Genomic DNA, 18,652 nt, shown 5'->3' on the forward strand with positions numbered 1-18,652 from the left:
CCCCCCCCCCCCCCCCCCCCCCCCCGCAAATAACCAAACTACAAATTCTTAAACATCTCTCTTGCCAGCTGGTTTCAGTTCTTCCCACCAAGAGGACAGAGAACAATTTTTTAGGGAATCTCTTGGCTGTTCTTACCATTTTTAGTCTTCTTCCACAGAGAAATACAGAAGTCTGGTTGAAGAGAGCAGAGCAGGAAAGATGTCAAGATCAGCCTGAGATGGATCCAATAGCTTCAACTAAGATAAAGAGAAAACACCGCATTTTACATTTCAAAGAGGTTAAAGGACTGTAGCTCCAAAACACACTGGGAACTTGCTCAAAAATGTGCTCTTGAAAACAGCCATTAATAGTATTTACTTCCTCAAAGTTATGTAAACTAGAGATATACTCCAGAAAACCATCTCTAGTACTGTTAAACATCTGACTTTATCTTCAGAGATTTGACATTTTAGACTACCAAAATTTTCCTTTAGGTTAAAAAAAAATTATTTTATTATTATTATTATTTATTATTATTATTATTATTTGGCATATGATTTGGATTCCCTCTCCTCTCCTCCCCACTCCCTGAGAATGGCTCACACACATAATTAGTTAAACTACCCAAATTTGTCCCCGGGGTGGAAAAATACCTTTCTGGGTTGCATGGAGTGACTCTATGTCTGGAGTCTTCGGAGATGAAGAGATGGTGCTCAGGAAGTATGGAGTCTCAGAGACTCCAGGCTACCAGCCCGAGGGTTTCCCAGTGCGAAGACAAGGTTGGGGGGGTGGAGGGGAGGAGCATGACTGTTAAAACCACCCCAGACAGGAGGTTTGCAGAAGCACCAGGTTCCTCTTATTTCTGCCACCCTAACTGGGGCGATGTCTTGTCTAAGTCCGAACAACCCGGTAGGCTGACCTTCCATTTTTTTTTTAATGGGCGACTTTCTCCACCTCAGCTCTATGGACCTTTTGGGGAGATAATTCTGTGTCGCCTTGTACGATGCTGAGCAGCATCCCTGACCTCTCCCCACGAAATGCCAGAAACACTGCCCTTCCAGTTGTGACAACCACAGATGTCTCCAGACATTGCAAAATATCCCCTGGGGGGCCGAAGCGCCCCAGGTTGAGAGCCACGGTTCTATAGATATCGAGAGACAGGCCTAAATAGACCTTGCTCTGTCTTTGCCACCCCCCCTTTCTGAAAGGGCCCCTTTGGTTTGTAGGCAGTAGCAGAGCTTCCAGCTGGTTGACTCACTTCAGTAAAAAAGGTCAGCTGCACTTGTCTGGTGTCACATAAAGCCTTGCTTCTCGAAGTGGGGTCTTCGCGAGAACTGTTCCCTTTCTTCACTGACGATTGGGTCCTTTCGCAGGGAGAGGCAAAATATCGGTAGTTATGTTTAAAGGTCTTGAGTCCATCTCGACGACCTGAAGAGAATTTGAAAAATGCAGGTTGGCGTGGGGAGATGAGCTGATAAGGATCAGGGTTAATATACTGAAAAGTCACCAGTGCCCCGGATCAGCTGAAAAACGACTAGATGCAATAAAAATAGAGATCTTTCCGGGGGCGTTGTTACGAGCCAGACACTGTTTTAACTGCTTTGTATGTATTAACTCGTCAAATACTAAAAAAAAAAAAAAGAAAGAAAGAAAAAAGAGGTAAACATATATATATATATATATATTTTTTATTTTTTTTTTTTTTTACAAGTACTGGAATTGGGACACCTGGGTGGCTCAGTCGTTAAGCATCTGCCTTCGGCTCAGGTCAGGATCCCAGGGTCTTGGGATCGAGCTCCGCATCGGGCTCTCTGCTCAGCGGGGAGTCTGCTTCTCCCTCTGCCCCTCGCCCTTGCTTGTGCTGTTTCTTCTAATAAATAAATAAAATCTTTAAAAAAAAAAAAAGTACTGAAATTGACGCACATACCAGGTAAGTGATAGTTACACAGGCAGGAAACATCAAATGCCTTCTTATCAGACCAAATTGCTATGCAAACATTATGTACAAATCGGTCATTGTCTCACATATAAACAATGACCGATCCAGAGTGGCCATAGGAGAAGAGATCCCATTGAAAACAGTAACAAAAATATGAACTACTTGGGAAGAAAACCGGCACAGAACGTTCAGGAACGAGGGAGGTGGGGAGGAGGGCAGGAGACTAGAATGCTCTACCTCGCGGGCTGCAGGCTTTCCACCTGCCCCCAGGCCCACTCTGCACGCCTTTCCGTCCTGCTCTGTGTCCCGGGAGGCTGAGCTATATGAACTTCATCAACTGGTTGGTGCTAAAGGCTGCTTGGTGGGTTTAGCCAACGTGGAAAGGGGTCAGGGTATTTATCCCCGTGGCTCCCTCCCTTTGCAAGGCTGGGGGTAGGGCTGCAACCCTCTAATGATGCTCTCGTCAGGTGATGCTCTCCTTGAGACCACTCTTCCCCAATTCTACTGATTGTTCCTTCCCCTTGTCTTTGGAGGCCTGGGGTTGTGAAGACCTGTCCTGAAGTGCCCTACTCTCCTGATTTCCCTGAATCCTGTCCAAACTGTCTTTAAATCGGAGGGGGAGACGAACCATGAGAGACGATGGACTCTGAAAAACAAACGGAGGGTTCTAGAGGGGAGGGGGGTGGGAGGATGGGTTAGCCTGGTGGTGGGTATTGAGGAGGGCACGTTCTGCATGGAGCACTGGGTGTTGTGCACGAACAATGAATCATGGAACACTACATCAAAAACTAATGATGTGATGTATGGTGATTAACATAACATAATAAAAAAAATTAAAAAAAAAAAGATTGGGAGGTCAGTTCCTTACTACGGTATCTACAAATTTATATGTGTTTTTGTTTGTTTGTTTTATTTTTTCCTCAGTGCACCCATTTCTGTAACTAGAAAATAAATTCACTTTTTAGTAGGGAAAAAAAAAAGGCACTTTGCTAAATTCATCAATTTCTTTCTTTGAGCGTGCCGCCTGTTGCCAGCCAGGACCCAGGAGTCGGTGAAGGAGATGTAAATAAATGAAGAGAAGTAAGTCGCCGTTAGGGCTAGAGTCCACAACACTGTAAAAAATGGAAATCTTGCTTAAACTGATTTATAAATGCTGTGCAACCCCAACCAAATACCAATAGGATTCCACGAGTAACTTGCCAGATTGACTCTAAACGGGGAGGCATTTTGGAAATCAGTTGGGCATTTTTCTTTATCCCAAAGATTAGGGTTATCTCCTAAAATAATGACACCTACGAGGATGAACAATAACCCCATAATATCTCAATGTTGATTTTGTATTCAAATTTGCTCAGTTTGTCCCCAGTGTCATCTCCTTTCATAGAGAAAATATTTGTTATAGAAACAAGGCACTGGATCTGACTGGGTTAAGACCACATGTGAGGGGGCACCTGGGTGGCTCAGTCGGTTGAGCGTCTGCCTTTGGCTCGGGTCGTGATCTCGGGGTCCTGGGATCGAGCCCCATGTGGGGCTCTCTGCTCAGCGGGGAGTAGGCCTCTCCCTCTCTCTCTGATCCTCCTCCGCTTGTGCTCTCTCTCTCTCTCTGTCTCAAATAAATAAATAAAATCCTTAAAAAAAAAAAAAGAAAAGACCACATGTGAGAATAGCCAGGTAACTTCTAAATGGAAAAGTACCAAAGGGAGGATTTCGCTTCCAGATCTATAAATGCATTATAACGATGCATTGCCTACGGCACGGTCCCAGCACGTCAATGAAAGAGAGGAGATACCAGAATTAAGCAAAGGCACATATGGGACATTAGTTTAAAGTCCCATCAATGACAAAAGAAATTATTAAAATAATGTTGGGCAGCTGGCTTAAAGTTTAGAAAAAATTCAGTTATAGTCTTACCTCGTTTCTTACACCAAAATTAATTTCAGATGGTTCAAAAATTTAAATGTAAGTCCTTGAACATTAAAAGTACCAGAAGAAATCATAGAGAGATATTTTTACAATCTTAAAGTGAGAAAGCCGTTCCACATATGAAGACAACAACAACAAACAAAAACCCAACAGCAACAACCTCAGAGTCTGAAAGGAAACACTGAAATATTTGACTACATAAAAATAAATCTACTCTCTCATCTGCCAGGGAGGCTTTGTGATCAGTAAAGACACATCCAGGTTTCATATGGTAAGATACTGAGAAATGATGATACTCTGTACGTGGCGTATTGATTATGCTTTCTTGTCTTGTTATTGATCTTCGATTCGTATCTCCTAGCTCCCCAATGATACTGCAGACCCCGAGAGTTAGGAATGCGATGTCCCCAGCATCCTGTCCCCAGCGGGTACTGAAGAAATCAAGCTTCATGATGATAAAGATGAAAGTGATCTTGAAAACAAGAACAATTCGATCAGTTAGGTTAATCTTGAGAGGAAGATGGTTATACAGATTAATCAATTGAAGTGACCAGTCATCTGATGAGTTTCACTAGCTGTTTAAATTAACCAGTTTGGTCAAGTGCCACTTGTCTAGTAGTCAAGCATAAAGAAAGCCTGTTTTTTTTTTTATTCAAAAGATCCTAAGTCCTCCTTAAATCAATGTAGTGAATTCAGTAGCAGAATGGTTATTGACTTTCTAATAATGGATAATGTCATTCTACTTTAACTTCAATTATATCAGTGGCCTGGTTGTTTAAATAAAATCTTCCTTTTTCTGCCCAACTTGATCTTGAAAACTTTCCGCTCTATAGAAGAGCAGAAGGAATTACACGACCCAGCCTGGAGGCCTGCTGCCTGAGTGCAGAAGTTGTTAAGAGTGTGCCCCGTTGGTTTTCTCTCTTTGTTTGTGGATATATGTGTATGTATTTGTTTTCTTAATCATTTGAAAGTTGCAAACAACATGACATTGTACCCTAAGCACGTAAGCCTGTATCTCCTAAAATAAGGATGACAACTAAGAGTTAACAATAATCCCATAATCCTATCTCATGTTGATTCTATATTCACATGTCTCCAATGTGTCCCCAAACCATCCTTTATTAGCTTTTTCTTTTTTTTCCTGATTCAGGAGACACTCAAGTGTTCACACAGTGAGTTTGGTTATGTCTCTGTAAACTTTTCACACTCTTTCCTTATACAAAACCTTTTTTTCTTTTTTAATGGATGTCACCCCCAAAGGTGACTTTAAGCTCTGTGACAAAAACGTTCTCCTGAATGGCAGACCTGTATTTCCAGTTATGTGCTGGACAGTTTCATATATACAAAGAGGGACAAATTCTTCCAGAACAAAGCCCTAAGATTTTGAAACATTAAGGTGTAAAAGCTGGAAAAAAGTGTTTTTTTTTTTACATAAACTAAAAAAAAAAAGAACACTGCCATTTAAAAGCTACAAGAATTTTCTATCTCCTTAGAGATAGAGGCAGCAAAATTTGTTATATTCTTTTCTTTCGGGTTTCTTCTCTCTTTCTCCCCCACTCCCACCCCCACCCGTTCCTCTCTCTGAAAACATTTTGGGTTTTTTTGGTTTTGGTTTTTGGGGGTTTTTTTTAAAGGTTTTATTTATTTATTTGAGAGAGGGAGAGCACAAGCAGGGGGAGGGGCAGAGGGAGAAACAGACCCCCGCTGAGCACGGAGCCTGATGTGGAGCTCGATCCCAGGACCCCAAGACCATGACCCTGAGACCACAACCCCAGCCGAAATCAAGAGTTGGACGCCCAGCCGACTAGAACCACCCAGGTGCCCCTGAGAACATTCTGAATGGGGCTTTTAGTTGGGCAAATATAAGGCAAGGCCTTTTTTTTTTTTAAAGATTTTTTATTTATTTGACAGAGAGAGACATAGCGAGAGAGAGAACACAAGCAGGGGGAATGGGAGAGGGAGAAGCAAGCTTCCCGCGGAGCAGGGAGCCCGATGCGGGGCTCGATCCCAGGACCCTGGGACCATGACCTGAGCCGAAGGCAGACACTTAATGACTGAGCCACCCAGGCGCCCCATAAGGCAAGGCCTTTAACTTTTTCTTGACTTTTAACAGAAAATACATAGTCATGAGGCAAGAACTTATGTATAGAAAACAGAAAAAGAAAGAACAAAAGGAAGGAAGGAAGGAAGGAAAGAAGGGAGATAGACTGTTGGGACTCTTAGGCAAATATAAAGGACTTCTGGGGGCGCCTGGGTGGCTCAGTCGGTTAAGCGTCTGCCTTTGGCTCAGGTCGTGATCTCAGGGTCCTGGAATCAAGCCCTGCGTCGGGCTCCCTGCTCCGCGGGAAGCCTGCTTCTCCCTCTCCCACTCCCCCTGCTTGTGTTCCATCTCTCGCTGTGTCTTTCTCTGTCAAATAAATAAATAAAATCTTTAAAAAAAACCCACACACATATATATATAAAGGACTTCTGTTTTGTATTTTAATAGATAGTATACATTTATGTGGTATAGAATTTTTATAAATAGGGAGAAATTGTGCTTGGGGTCCCCAAGACCACCCCAGGTTTAACGATTCATGAGGAAGATTCACGGGACTCAGCATATAGTTTACCCACAGCTATGATTCTTTATAGTGAAAGGACACAAACCAAAATCAGTAAAGAGAAAAGGTGCATGGGGCAATGAGCAGAGGAAGCCAGGCATAAGCTTCCAGAATCTTCTCCCAGGGAAGGCCCACAGGAAGCACTTAATTCCCCCAGCAACCAGTGGACAAGACACATGTAAAATGTTGTCTACCAGGGAAATTCATTTTAGAGACGAAGCACCCAGGGTTTTTTGTGGGGGACTGGTCACGTAGGCACCCTCTATCTAGCATGTGCCAAAATTCCAGGCTCCCGGACAGACAGCTGGTGTTCGACATACATCTTAGTGTTTACAAAAACAGTTGAGTTGCAGTGAGTCACTCTTATCAGTTCTGGGAATGGTGAGAAACCACTAGAAATCCCAGTCCCCAGATTCCAAAGGCCGACCTTCAAAGCTTTCTGAGGAGAGCCGTCTGCAGCCTGCCCTGTCGTCTCTTCTGTACGATACCGACAGACACCCATGCACAGATGGGTACGGAGGGAAAGATGGTCCACTCTCCTCGCTCACCATCCACCCAGTTCCATCCCACCCCCACCCCCGTCTCTACAAGGAGCCATTGTCTGTGGTTTATCCTTACTTGTCTTTCCCAGGTTTCTTAATATCTGCAGACCACTGGCCTCGGGGAGTGAAGGACCAGAACTTTCCCAGGCCCCAGAAGCCAGCCCGTCTGTCGGAAGCGGCCTCGGCTTTCTGATTAGCCTAGCTACTTTTTTAGCGAAATGTTTTTCTTTTTCTAGGTCACACAAAGGATTTTCCTGACCTCCCTTTGTGTATCTGTAGACCTTGCCCTCCTTTGCAGAAAGAACCGAGTCCTCCCGCATGTCACGAAACAGACACCGGACGCCCCTGGCTCCAGCCCGAGCACCGACAGAACGTTTGTAGCTGGCACCGTCGCGTCGGCTCGGCATCTGGAAACGTTGCAGGCCACTGCACTCCCTCTGCTGATGAACCACCCTGAAGCCCTCTCAAAACCCCTGGGCCAGGCAGAAACCTCGGAGTTGGCCTTTGAACAAGAGCCTGCCTTCTCCCCGGGTGGCCGGCCTCCTGAATAAAGCTCCTATTCCTTGCCGGTCAAAACTGGTCTCTTGAGTGATGGCCTTTCGGGACGAAGGCCAGCCGAACTTGGGCTGGGTCACAGTACACTTTGTTAGCAAATACTTTGTTCCTCTCTTGCTTTTTCCATTCAGAGCTCTTCTACGCCTTCTGCCCCTGAGGATGTACAGGGAGCATCCTCCTGCTTTTCCCACAGCTAGAAAGCATCCCGCTTCTGGATATTCCCCAAGTTGTCTAACCATCTCTCTATCGATGGACATGTGGCTTGTTCCAGATCTTCGCTATTACAAGCAGTCATGCAACGACTAACCTTGAACTATGAAGGACCTTCTGCTGAAGAGTTCATTGTCAACTACCCCACAGGCTGAGTGACCAAGAGAAATGACTGGATGTTGAAGATAGACTGCTTCAAGTTCTCCCGTGAGAACAGGCCTCTCATTGGCTGGATGCCTCGTACTTGGTTTTCTAAGCCTGACTGTATTTTTTCCTTTTTGGTGGAAATAAAGAGGATCAGGCATGGCCCTTGGTGGGTCGTTACGGTTTCGTGCAGGGTCGCTAAATGTAGCAAATTGGCACAGACTTATACTAAACAATTATTTCTTGTTTATCTGAAATTCAAATTTAATTGGGTATCCTGGATTTTTATCTGGCAGCCCTGGTTTGGTGTCATATTTTTAATCTAGCGACTTAAACATTGCAAAACTCCTGGGATTAGGTCTCTGCCATTGAAAGCTGGCATCCAGCGCGGCCGCTGAGCAAGCACTCAGCTGGGGACAGAAGCCCCATGTTGCAGTCCCTATCCTGCCGTTTGACTCCAACACGGACACCAGAGTAGTTCCGCAGACACTTTGCATCATACATCCTCTCCTAAAGCTGACGGGAACCTAAATTAAGTCCCTTTACACAAATTGCTCCAGTCCACCGAATGCTGAGTTCCCAGCACGGGGAACTATGACGTCTTACGTTTCTCTGTGTGAGTTGCTTCCTTTGGGTGAGCACGCGAGCCAGGGGTAGGTATTAACCCCCACTCCCATTCGCCGATTTCTGCTGTTCCCACCCGCAGATGCTGGCCTTCAGGGTCTGCTGGATAAAAGGAAGAGACGACTTTAATGGCAAGCATCATGGTATTTTTATAATGAGTCTGAACTTTTTTTTTTTTTTAATTCCCAAATGCCTTTTTATTCTCATCAATCAAGGAACTCAAAACTCCAAATTGGACTCGCCCGATTTCTACCAGAAACCTGTCACTTCCGTAGCATGGTGTTGCACATTATTTCTTAAGCAGTTTACAAACTTACTATACAAACGTAATAGAGTTAATTCTCCGGAGGCTTGGATAATTAATGAAGCATTTAGATATGAAGATAGCATGCGGAAAACAGCCACAACCAACATTTGCATTGCTTTTTTAAAAAATCAGTGACAATGACAAATGTCATATTAATACCTGAAAAGCAAATTATTTTAATACATCCTGAATGGAGTGCCATTTCCACGACGAGTCTGAACTTTTAACCCCTTCAGTTAGATACAACCATGACCGTTTTCAAATAATATTCTTTTTTTTTTTTAAAGATTTTATTTATTTATTTGAGAGAGAGAATGAGAGAGAGAGAGCACGAGAGGGGGGAGGGTCAGAGGGAGAAGCAGACTCCCTGCCGAGCTGGGAGCCCGATGCGGGACTCGATCCCGGGACTCCAGGATCATGACCTGAGCCGAAGGCAGTCGCTTAACCAACTGAGCCACCCAGGCGCCCTCAAATAATATTCTTTGTTAGAAATTTGCAGATACTGTGAGCCGGCTCTCTGTGAGAGGCAGAAGCAGAACACAGCCTACAGAATTCATTGTAAAGCCCCAGTATCATCGTTAACCTTGTCTTTTGCTTCTCTCCCCCCCACCCCTTAAACTGAAATACCAAGTGCCTCTCTGCTTAGTCCTGGAAGTTTCATTTCACCTCGAAATGAAAGTGTTCTGAAGATGCCCTCGACAGGATATGCAAATTCGTATAACAAAACCCTTCCTTCGCATCAAGGGCTGGTCCCCAGTAAGTATTAGTGTTCACCAGATGACTCCAAAGGTCAGATGCTTTGAAAAAAGGCCCCAGATGCAAATAATGGCGTAGATGATGTGGTTAAAAAGAGAAAAGGCTATTTATGGATGTAATGGTCTCCAGGCAGTTGTCTGTCTCGTCATCTGGTTTCCAAAGCCCCAAGAGCGGATTTGTTAGTAGCGAGGCACGGTGGAAAGACACTCGCTTGGGATTTGAGGGACAGGGCTATCTCATAGAAAACGTTAACTCGCATCCGCACATTCCTTCACCCTGTTGATGATTCCGTTGAGTTAGAAGCACCATCATTCACAACACTTGAGATGTTGCTGTGAAGGTATTTGGTGGATGCGATTAACCTTTACATAATCAGTTAACTTTAAGCAAAGGAGATTGCCCTTGATAACGTGGGTGGGCCTCATCAAATTAGTTGAAGGCCTCAAAAGCAAAAACTGATTTCCCACAGGACAAGGAATTCCGCCCTAAGACTGTAACACAGAAATCCTACTTGACTTTCCAGCCTGTGGTCTGCCCTACGGAATTCAGATTTGAAAAAGTAACCATGACTTCATTGACTTTTTATTGTTCTTTACCTAACCAATGATATTGAAAAAAATGGTGTCAAATAAAACTACTTCAATTATTTTTCTCTTGGCTCTAGCTTCCTTCCTACTTATTAAAGGAGAGTCTCATATTAATAAAACCATTGGAAATTACTTAGATACTAAGCAGTGTGTGTTGAACCCCTTATTACAAATGATTAAGCACTATTTTGTTTCAATATTTTTTGGTAATAACTATATTTTCACCAATGGAATATTAATATAAGAGCATTATCTTATACTTTGTGTTCCTAAAAAACCAGCATTGTCTTTTTCTCTTCATAAAACCAAAGCATTAGAGGGGCGCCTGGGTGGCTCAGTCGGATAAGCGTCTGCCTTCAGCTCAGGTCATGATCCCAGGGTCCTGGGATGGGGCTCTGCTTTAGGCTCCCTACTCAGTGGGGAGCCTGCTTCTCCCTCTCCTCCCTCTGTCCCTTCCCCCTCACCCATGTTCTCTCTCATGCTCTTTCAAATAAATAAATAAATTCTTAAAAAAAATTTAAAAATAAATAAAATAAAAGCATTAGAAATAACTCAAATACCCCAAGCAACTAAGTACCTGGCAATGATAGTTAAATGAACACAAATATCAGAAACTTCTATTCTAGGTACATTTGAATGGTTAACTGAGTTGAAAACCGTTATTCTCTCCAAATGTCCACAAAGCAGGCCTAACTTTTGGGTTGAATACAATAGTTACAATTATGCACAACGAAATGTGACTATAACTTAATCGGAGTCAGAAGCATTTTTATTAAAGCAGGAAAGGATCTTCTCCTACATGACACACAGGGATCACTACCTCAGCAAGGGCCAGGCAACAATTTCATTGTTGTTGCTGTTGTTTAAAATATTTTATTTATTTATTTGTCAGAGAGAGAGAGAGAGCACAAGCAGGGGGAGCAGCAGAGGGAGAGGGAGAAGCAGACACCTGCCTGAGCAGGGAGCCTGATGCGGGGCTCGCTCGACCCCAGGACCCCGGGATCATGACCTGAGCTGAAGGCAGACGTTTAACCAACAGAGCCACCCAGGTGCCCCAGTTTCATTGTTTTTTAAATTGAGATATAATTGACATATAACATTAGTTTTACGTGTTACAAGGTGATGATTTGATATTTGTATATATTGAGAAACGATCACCACAATAAGTCTACTTAACCTCCCCCACCACACACAGCTACAAATTTTTTTAAATCACTTTCATTTTAACCAGTATTTTTTTGAAGCCCCTTAGGTGGTTCCAATATGCAACCAAGTGTTGCAACTACTATACTAGAAAACTTAGTCTTGCAGAGTAGTTCTCAAACTTTGGTGTATTGAACCCCGTGGCTGCCCCTCCTCCCCGTGCATGCCACAGCCCCGTACCCAGAGCTTCTGATACAATACAGCTGGATGGGGTCTGAGAATTTGCCTTTTTCCTAAGTTCCCCAGTGACGCAGATGCTGCTCATCCAGGACCAAACTTTGAGAACTGTCCTACAAAATTACCATTATCTGAAAACCATCCATGACCCAGTGCCGTTATCTTGAATCTCCCCATGTTGGTATGACTCTGAAAAAGGACCAGGCAATGATGGGAGTGCAATTGGGACTTTCTGGAAGAAAGAAGGTGAACAACCAAATCTACAGAAACAAGTATCCAGGTTGATGGAAGTTAGCACAGCATACTTTGTGCTTTTCCTCACTGCCCTGAGGCTTAATGATAAAGTGCACCTTCATACAGTGGTTAGTCATCAGAGGTTGCCTGGGTTCCAGCAAACATCTCTGGTTGAAGCAGCAAGAGGTCCTGTTTCTTCTAAGGAACTGTGTGGTCTTACTGAGCCAGTCACTTCATCCCTTTGAGCCTTAACTTAGTTTCCTCACCTGTAAAATGGGAGGGGACTCATTTGGTCTCGAATGTTCCATCTCACTCCAAAATCCAATCAATTCCGTGACATTTGACAAGAGAGGTGATGGAGTCTATGGTTTGAGCACGGAAGACTTTGGCCATTTCAGCGCCCAGGAGTTCGATGGCCTTGGGCACCACCATTAGTCTTCGTGCTGGCCTCTCACAGCAGGGTGAAAAATCACCAAAGGGCCAGGAAACCCGCCACCTGCCCAGTGCACTGAAAACTCTGCTCTCCGGAGGTCACTTGAAGTCAGACTAAAATTCAATCACCTCTTTGACGTTTGCTCTGTTTTTTTGTTTTTTTTTAAAGATTTTACTTATTTATTTGAGAGAGAGAGAATGAGAGAGAGCACATGAGAGGGGGGAGGGTCAGAGGGAGAAGCAGACTCCCTGCCGAGCAGGGAGCGCGATGCGGGACTCGATCCCGGGACTCCAGGATCATGACCTGAGCCGAAGGCAGTCGCTTAACCGACTGAGCCACCCAGGCACCCCGACGTTTGCTCTGTTTTAATCAGTTTCGTGATTAAAACAAAACCAAAAAAACCCACACCTCATGACCCATTCTGAGGCTGGAACCATTCCCAGAGGAAACTGAGAAAACAAACTAAGTTATTTGTTTTAATGTCATGATTTCAGTATTAATTTCAGTATTAATTTCAAGTCCTACCCAAACAATGCCGCTTAATTTTTTAAGTGATTGATGATTGCCATTGCCTTATTCACTTTGTTCCAGAATGCTTTTTTTACTTGAAATTGGTCCAGAAGCCAGGATGGATCTACTCTGGAATTCTGACCTGAATGAATGTCAGGAAAGAGGATCAAGGAAGAAGGTCCTGGTTAAAATCCATCAGTGGTTCTCCCCCAGGAGCAAGTTTGCCACCCCACCCCCCCTCCCGGGGAAAATGTGGCAATGTCTGGAGACATGCTTTTCATTGTTACATATGTGTGTGTGTGGCGGGGGGTCGGGGGGAGGCATTACTGCCTACGTCTCTTAGGTAGAGGCCAGGGAGGCTGCTAAACCTCCTAGAGCTCACAGGGCAGCCCCCACGGCAAAGGATGATCCCGCCCAAAATACCATTAGTGCTGAGGTTGAGAAACCCTGACACAATTCTCCTGGGGGGGGAACAAAAGAAAATGGCCAGAGGGACAAAGAGGAGGGAGCAGAGGGGATCTGTCCCCGGGGAGAGGCATCTGAGCCCAGGGAAAGGCTGGTCCTCATTAGCTCATCCAGCATCCCTCCCTTTCCAAACTCAGCAGCTCCCCTCGTCCCCGTTTTCCTTCCTCACCTCAGGTCTTCCCTGCCCCCATTCTGAAATGCCTCCATCAGGGACCCTGAGACATTTCTTGGGGACAAAACTGGCTCCGGGGAAAATATGTGATAAACAGAAGAAGCTAGTAAATGTAGGAAAAAGTGCTTAACATCAGGAGCGCAGCAGAAATGGCAATTAAAACAATAAAGCAACTTAAAGCAGGTTTTTAACCTGGAAGAGATGTGCTCGCGCTTTTTAAACAGGTGCACTTTTGTTCTATTTACATTTAATGCTGAGTGTGACTGCCTCGGTAGGCTCAAGATAGAAATGATTCTGATTTCAGATTTTTTTTTTTTACACCATCAAACATACACAAAACCAAAGCAGGATATAGCAGAAAACAGGGAGGGGGAGAAAGCGTTGTGATCAGCTCTTTCTGACCACCCACCGCTGTGGCGGTCCTGGCCCCAAATAAATGATCACATCCAATCAAAATCCGTGGAAGCAAGTGGCATTTCTCAGATCGATTACAGTGCCTAACTTGTGTGCATACAACAAAACAGCTTCAAATGACCAGGGTCATTCATGACTGCACCGATGCAAATTGGGAAGGAATTAGTGACTCATCAAAAACTAGTCTTCTTGTGCCATCTGGTTTTTCTCCGCACGCACTTTAATTCATAGGACGTTGTCTGTGAATCTTGTCTTCACCCAGTGTTGCCCTTTGAGGGCTCTGAATGCAGTCAGTGGGGGAAATGAACGCACCATTGCTGAGGACAGGGGTCTGTCCCCTTTTCAATACTAGGAGGCTGCTCAGTAGCCCAGGTCCTAAACAGAGGATATTGTGGGGCTTGAAGAAATTTAGGGTTCGTTCCTTGGTCCCTCAGGTGAGTACCTGTCAGTGGCACTTCCTGAGTTCATTCTACAGCAAATATACATCAAAATGTGCCCCCCGGGGAATCACCCTGATGGTTTTAAAGAGTGACACAAATTCAGCTTGAGTCATTTTTTTTTTTTCTGTGGTTCATAGTCTTGGCGTCAATGTAAGAAGGTACTGGATTTCATGCTCCCTGTCTAGGGTAAATCAGAGAATTATACATCCTCAGACACGGAGGGCCAAGTGCTCACAGATCCATGACCCCTCCTCAATGCTCAGAAGGGCCATGCCCATTAGTGAACCCTCGGGACAGTCTGCCCTGGGGTTTCTAAAGACCACTGACAGTGCCGAGGGCTGCTGCGCTAAGGAATGGCAGCCGGGTCTCAAATGCATTTTCTTTTTTTTTAAGATTTTATTCATTTGCGAGAGAGAGAATGAGAGAGAGCATGAGAGGGAGGAGGGTCAGAGGGAGAAGCAGACCCTCCACTGAGCAGGGAGCCCAATGCGGGACTCGATCCCGGGACTCCAGGATCATGACCCGAGCCGAAGGCAGTCGCTTAACCGACTGAGCCACCCAGGCGCCCCTCAAATGCATTTTCTTTTTTTTTTTTAAAGATTTTATTTATTTATTTGAGAGGAAGAGTGAGAGAGAGAGAGCACAAGAGGGGTAGCGGGAGAGGGAGAAGCAGACTCCCCGCTGAGCGGGTAGCCCGATGCGGGACTCGATCCGGGGACTCCAGGATCATGACCTGAGCCGAAGGCAGTCGCTCAACCAACTGAGCCACCCAGGCGCCCTCAAATGCATTTTCTAAAAGTGCCTCCCTTTTTCCTCCTTTATTCGTGACTACAGCCCTTCGGCTTCTACAGTTACTTGACAAGGTTTGTTTTTTTTTTTTGGCTGAGGCAGGCGCCGGGGATCCAGAACCATCTACCTTAGAAGACAGAATGAGGGTGACCAAGCATACTGGTTTGCTCAGGACTGAGGGGCTTCCTGGAACGCGGGGCTTCCGGTGCTAAAATTGAGAAAGTTCCCGGCCAGACAACACAAGTGGTTCACCTGATGGGTACGTAACCGTCTTGGCCTCTTTGGAACCACAACCTTTAGTTACTAGCTATTCCCACTAAATGTAGAAAGATAGCATAGCCTCTGAAGACTATAAAACCCCCTATTAAAGGGGACTTCAGCAATCATCTACCCTCTCATTTTTGCAGAGATACTCAGACTCAGAGTGGTGTAGACATTTTCCCAAGGTCACACAGCTTGCTAGTGGTATATCAGGAACCAGACTCTAGATTGCCATGCTCCTGATTTAGGACACTGTCCACGGCATGCCATCTTTCGCTCTCCCAGTCTCTTTTTATCGCTCTTTTAAAATGTAAATGGAAAAATAAAAGAAAATGTAAAATGATTTCTGCTGGTTTTTCTTTTGCTCGTGGGACTCTGCCATTAGAACAGTGTAAACCGGGGCAGGGGCGGGGGCGGGGGGCGGATGGCGAGGAGTAGGTGCGGGTGAGGATGGTGGCAGCGGAGGCCACGAACTGCATCATGGAGGTCTCCCGTGGCCAGGCAGAAAGCAGCGAGAAGCCCGAGGCCGAGGACACAACGTCCAAAGATGACTACTTTATTCCTATGCTCACTTCGGCATTCACGAGGAGATGCTGAAAGATAAGGTGCGCGCCCTCAGATACCGAAACTCCATGTTTCACAACCTGCACCTCTTCAAGGACAAGGTGGTGCCGGATGTGGGCTCAGGCACAGGGATCCTCCGTATGTTGGCTGCCAAGGCTGGAGCCCGCAAGGTCACTGGGATCAAGTGTTCCAGTATCTCTGATTCTGCGGTGAAGATTGCTGAAGCCAGCAAATTAGACCACGTGGTGACCATCATCAAGGGGAAGGTGAAGGAGGTAGAGCGTCCATGGAGAACGCAGACATCAGCATCAGCAAGTGGATGGGCTATTGCCTCTCTGACGGGTCAATGCTCAACACCGTGCTCTGTGCCTGTGACAAGTGGTTGGCACCTGATGGCCCCATCTTCCTAGACTGAGCCACGCGGTATGTGACAGCCATTGAAGACTGGCAGTACAAAGATGACAAGAGCCACTGGTGGGAGAATGTATATGGCTTCCACATGTCTTGCATCAAAGATGTGGCCATCAAGGAGCCCCTGGTGGATGTGGTGGACCCCATATAGCTGCTCACCAACGCCTGCCTCATAAAGGAGGTGGACATCTACACGGTCAAGGTGGAAGACCCGACCTCCACCTCCCCCTTCTGCCTGCAAGATGTGGGATGACGGCGTGCCCGCACCAGTGGCCTACTTCAACACCGAGGCCACCTGCTGTAGCAAGAGCACCAGCTTCTCCCCCAGCTCCGAGCCCCCCCGGCCCCGCCACGCTCCTGAAGCGGACTGTGTTCTGCGCGGAGGACCACCTGACAGCGAAGACAGGCGAGGAGATCTTTGGCGCCATTGGCATGGGGCCCAGTGCCGAGAATAATCACGACCTGGTCTTCACGGGCCAGCTGTGTGAGCTGTTCCGCTCCACCGACTACGGGACGCGCCGAGGGGGCACTGGCTTCTCCCACCCCGGCCGGGCCGGCCCTGTGTGGGCCCGGGGGCTCCCCCTTCCTCTCATTCCCTCCTTCAGAAGGGGTCCTAGGGGCCTGGGCTGGGGAGAGCACAACGTGGATGTGTTTTCTGTAACTGACATTCTCTTTTGGTTGCATTTACACCAATGAATCCTCAGCTGGGGATAAAAAAAAAAAAGTATAAACTGCCCTGTTTATATTGGGCACCGCTTTTGGTTGGCTTTATGCTGGGAAGGAGAATCGAATCGGGTTGCTGTGAATGGCCTTGATCATGGTCTCTGTTACTGTAGGCAATTCTTCCCCGTCCCCCGTCACTTCTACAGCCACTGGAAATATTTTCAACACACAACCATTTGTTGCCACCAAACACTGCCGTGGACAGAGACGGTCACACGCCAGGACAACGTGCCCTTGGGTGAGGGGTGGTGCTTGTGAGTAGACCACACGGGCACACGGCTTGGTATCTAGAAAATGCATGAAAATCTTGCTGCTTCACATCTACTCACAATTCGTTCAAAGGGAAGATTTAAGATGCCTGCTCTAAAAGGTGAAAGTAGTGTACAAAACACTCAGTTCTAAGCCCTGTACGGAGATCTCATTCAATCCTCATCACCTCCGGACAGAGGTACTATTATCCCATTTCTCATCTCTGGAAACTGAGGCACGAAAGGTGAAGCAACTCTCCCAAAGAGTTTTTGTTGTTGTTTTAACTGTACTAAGTGATGAAATCTGCTCCTGAGCATCATGTGCTTTGCTCTCAGAGGGGAAAACAAGAGTTCAGAGACTACAGTGAAGCAAACCAATTCAGAACACAGCTCTGGAAAGCGAGGGCAGGGAGGTGGAGGGGCGTGTTCCTGGGCTACAGGGAAATAGATCAGCAAGGTGAAGATCTGGAGTGGAAAGGAGGGATTCTGTTTACTTCTCCACGCAATATCCGTGAACAATATGGTGACATGCTTCAGCCCTTAACTGCCATCTTCACTGGCCATCCTCACTCAAACATATCACGTACCAAATGCCCTATGCTGTCCTGCTTCAGTCGCTGCTGGAATACAGCCATCTGGTTCTGGAAAATTCTGCCATGAATTATCATCTATAATGGCAGTCCCTTCACAAAGCCCTTTCCGATCTCCCCAGCCCGATTCGATCCTCTGAACCCCTTAGTATTTCCTCTTTCCCTTTGACACTTAGCCTGTCCACCCTGTAGGTCAGCTGGTAGATTTGCTAGGATCTGCCGAGATGAAATGAAGCACTTCCGAAGAGGGGTGACAGCATTATTAGGTGTAATTGTGAAGTAGAAGTTTTTGGATTCCAGCTCTCCTTCATTTTCTTCCTCCCTTCTAGTACATTCCATCATGTTATGTCTTAAGCTGTGATCTTCTCTGGCAGGCTGTTTTAGTTCTTTGTATTTTACTCAAACTTTTGAGACAAAATGCTGCCCCTCTCAGCACCATCCACACTTTAAAGCCAAGCTTTAGCGGGAGAACGTAATTAGAAATTTACTTTGTCCCACAAGAGTAACTTAAAGCGTCACTGAAGAGGTAGTTGCTTTATGAGAGCAGGGAACTCTTCTTGGTGCTTCTGAAATCAAAGCAGATGAAAAGCCTCAGTGGGACCTACGTTGAAGCTTGGTCTGCTCCGATCTATGGACATTGAACATTGCTACTTTAACGTGTTAAGTGCACTGTGCCATTTCCAATTTTATAGGCAACATCTAGAATTACCAACTTGGATATCTCATGCGGCACAGCTCTTACACTTTGGGACAAGGAGACTGCTGGTCAGTCCCAAAAGAAATACCTTCACAATGGAGAAGAAATGACTTCAATTAACTTCTGCCTTCTCTGTAATTTTATATGCCAG

At 45.7% G+C, this 18,652-nt stretch overlaps 1 protein-coding gene and 1 pseudogene across 1 annotated transcript in view; one reads left to right on the plus strand and one right to left on the minus strand.

Annotated features, from left to right (window-relative positions):
* TLR7 (toll like receptor 7) overlaps window positions 1–1,162 on the minus strand; it is a 23,540-nt gene extending 22,378 nt beyond the window's left edge. The window contains exons 1-2 of the mRNA XM_006733443.3: window positions 634–1,162; window positions 137–237 (exon numbers count right to left, since the gene is read on the minus strand). Coding sequence (XP_006733506.1) covers window positions 137–139 — 3 coding nt within the window. The 5' untranslated portion in view covers window positions 140–237; window positions 634–1,162. The remainder of the gene's footprint in view (window positions 1–136; window positions 238–633) is intronic.
* Window positions 1,163–15,703: 14,541 nt separating this feature from the next.
* Window positions 15,704–18,087, plus strand: LOC102744621 (protein arginine N-methyltransferase 1 pseudogene; annotated as a pseudogene).
* Window positions 18,088–18,652: the final 565 nt, after the last annotated feature.

The sequence above is a fragment of the Leptonychotes weddellii genome, chromosome X (assembly GCF_054177405.1).
Source record: "Leptonychotes weddellii isolate Sample4059 chromosome X, ASM5417740v2, whole genome shotgun sequence".
Taxonomy (NCBI): Eukaryota; Metazoa; Chordata; class Mammalia; order Carnivora; family Phocidae; genus Leptonychotes; species Leptonychotes weddellii.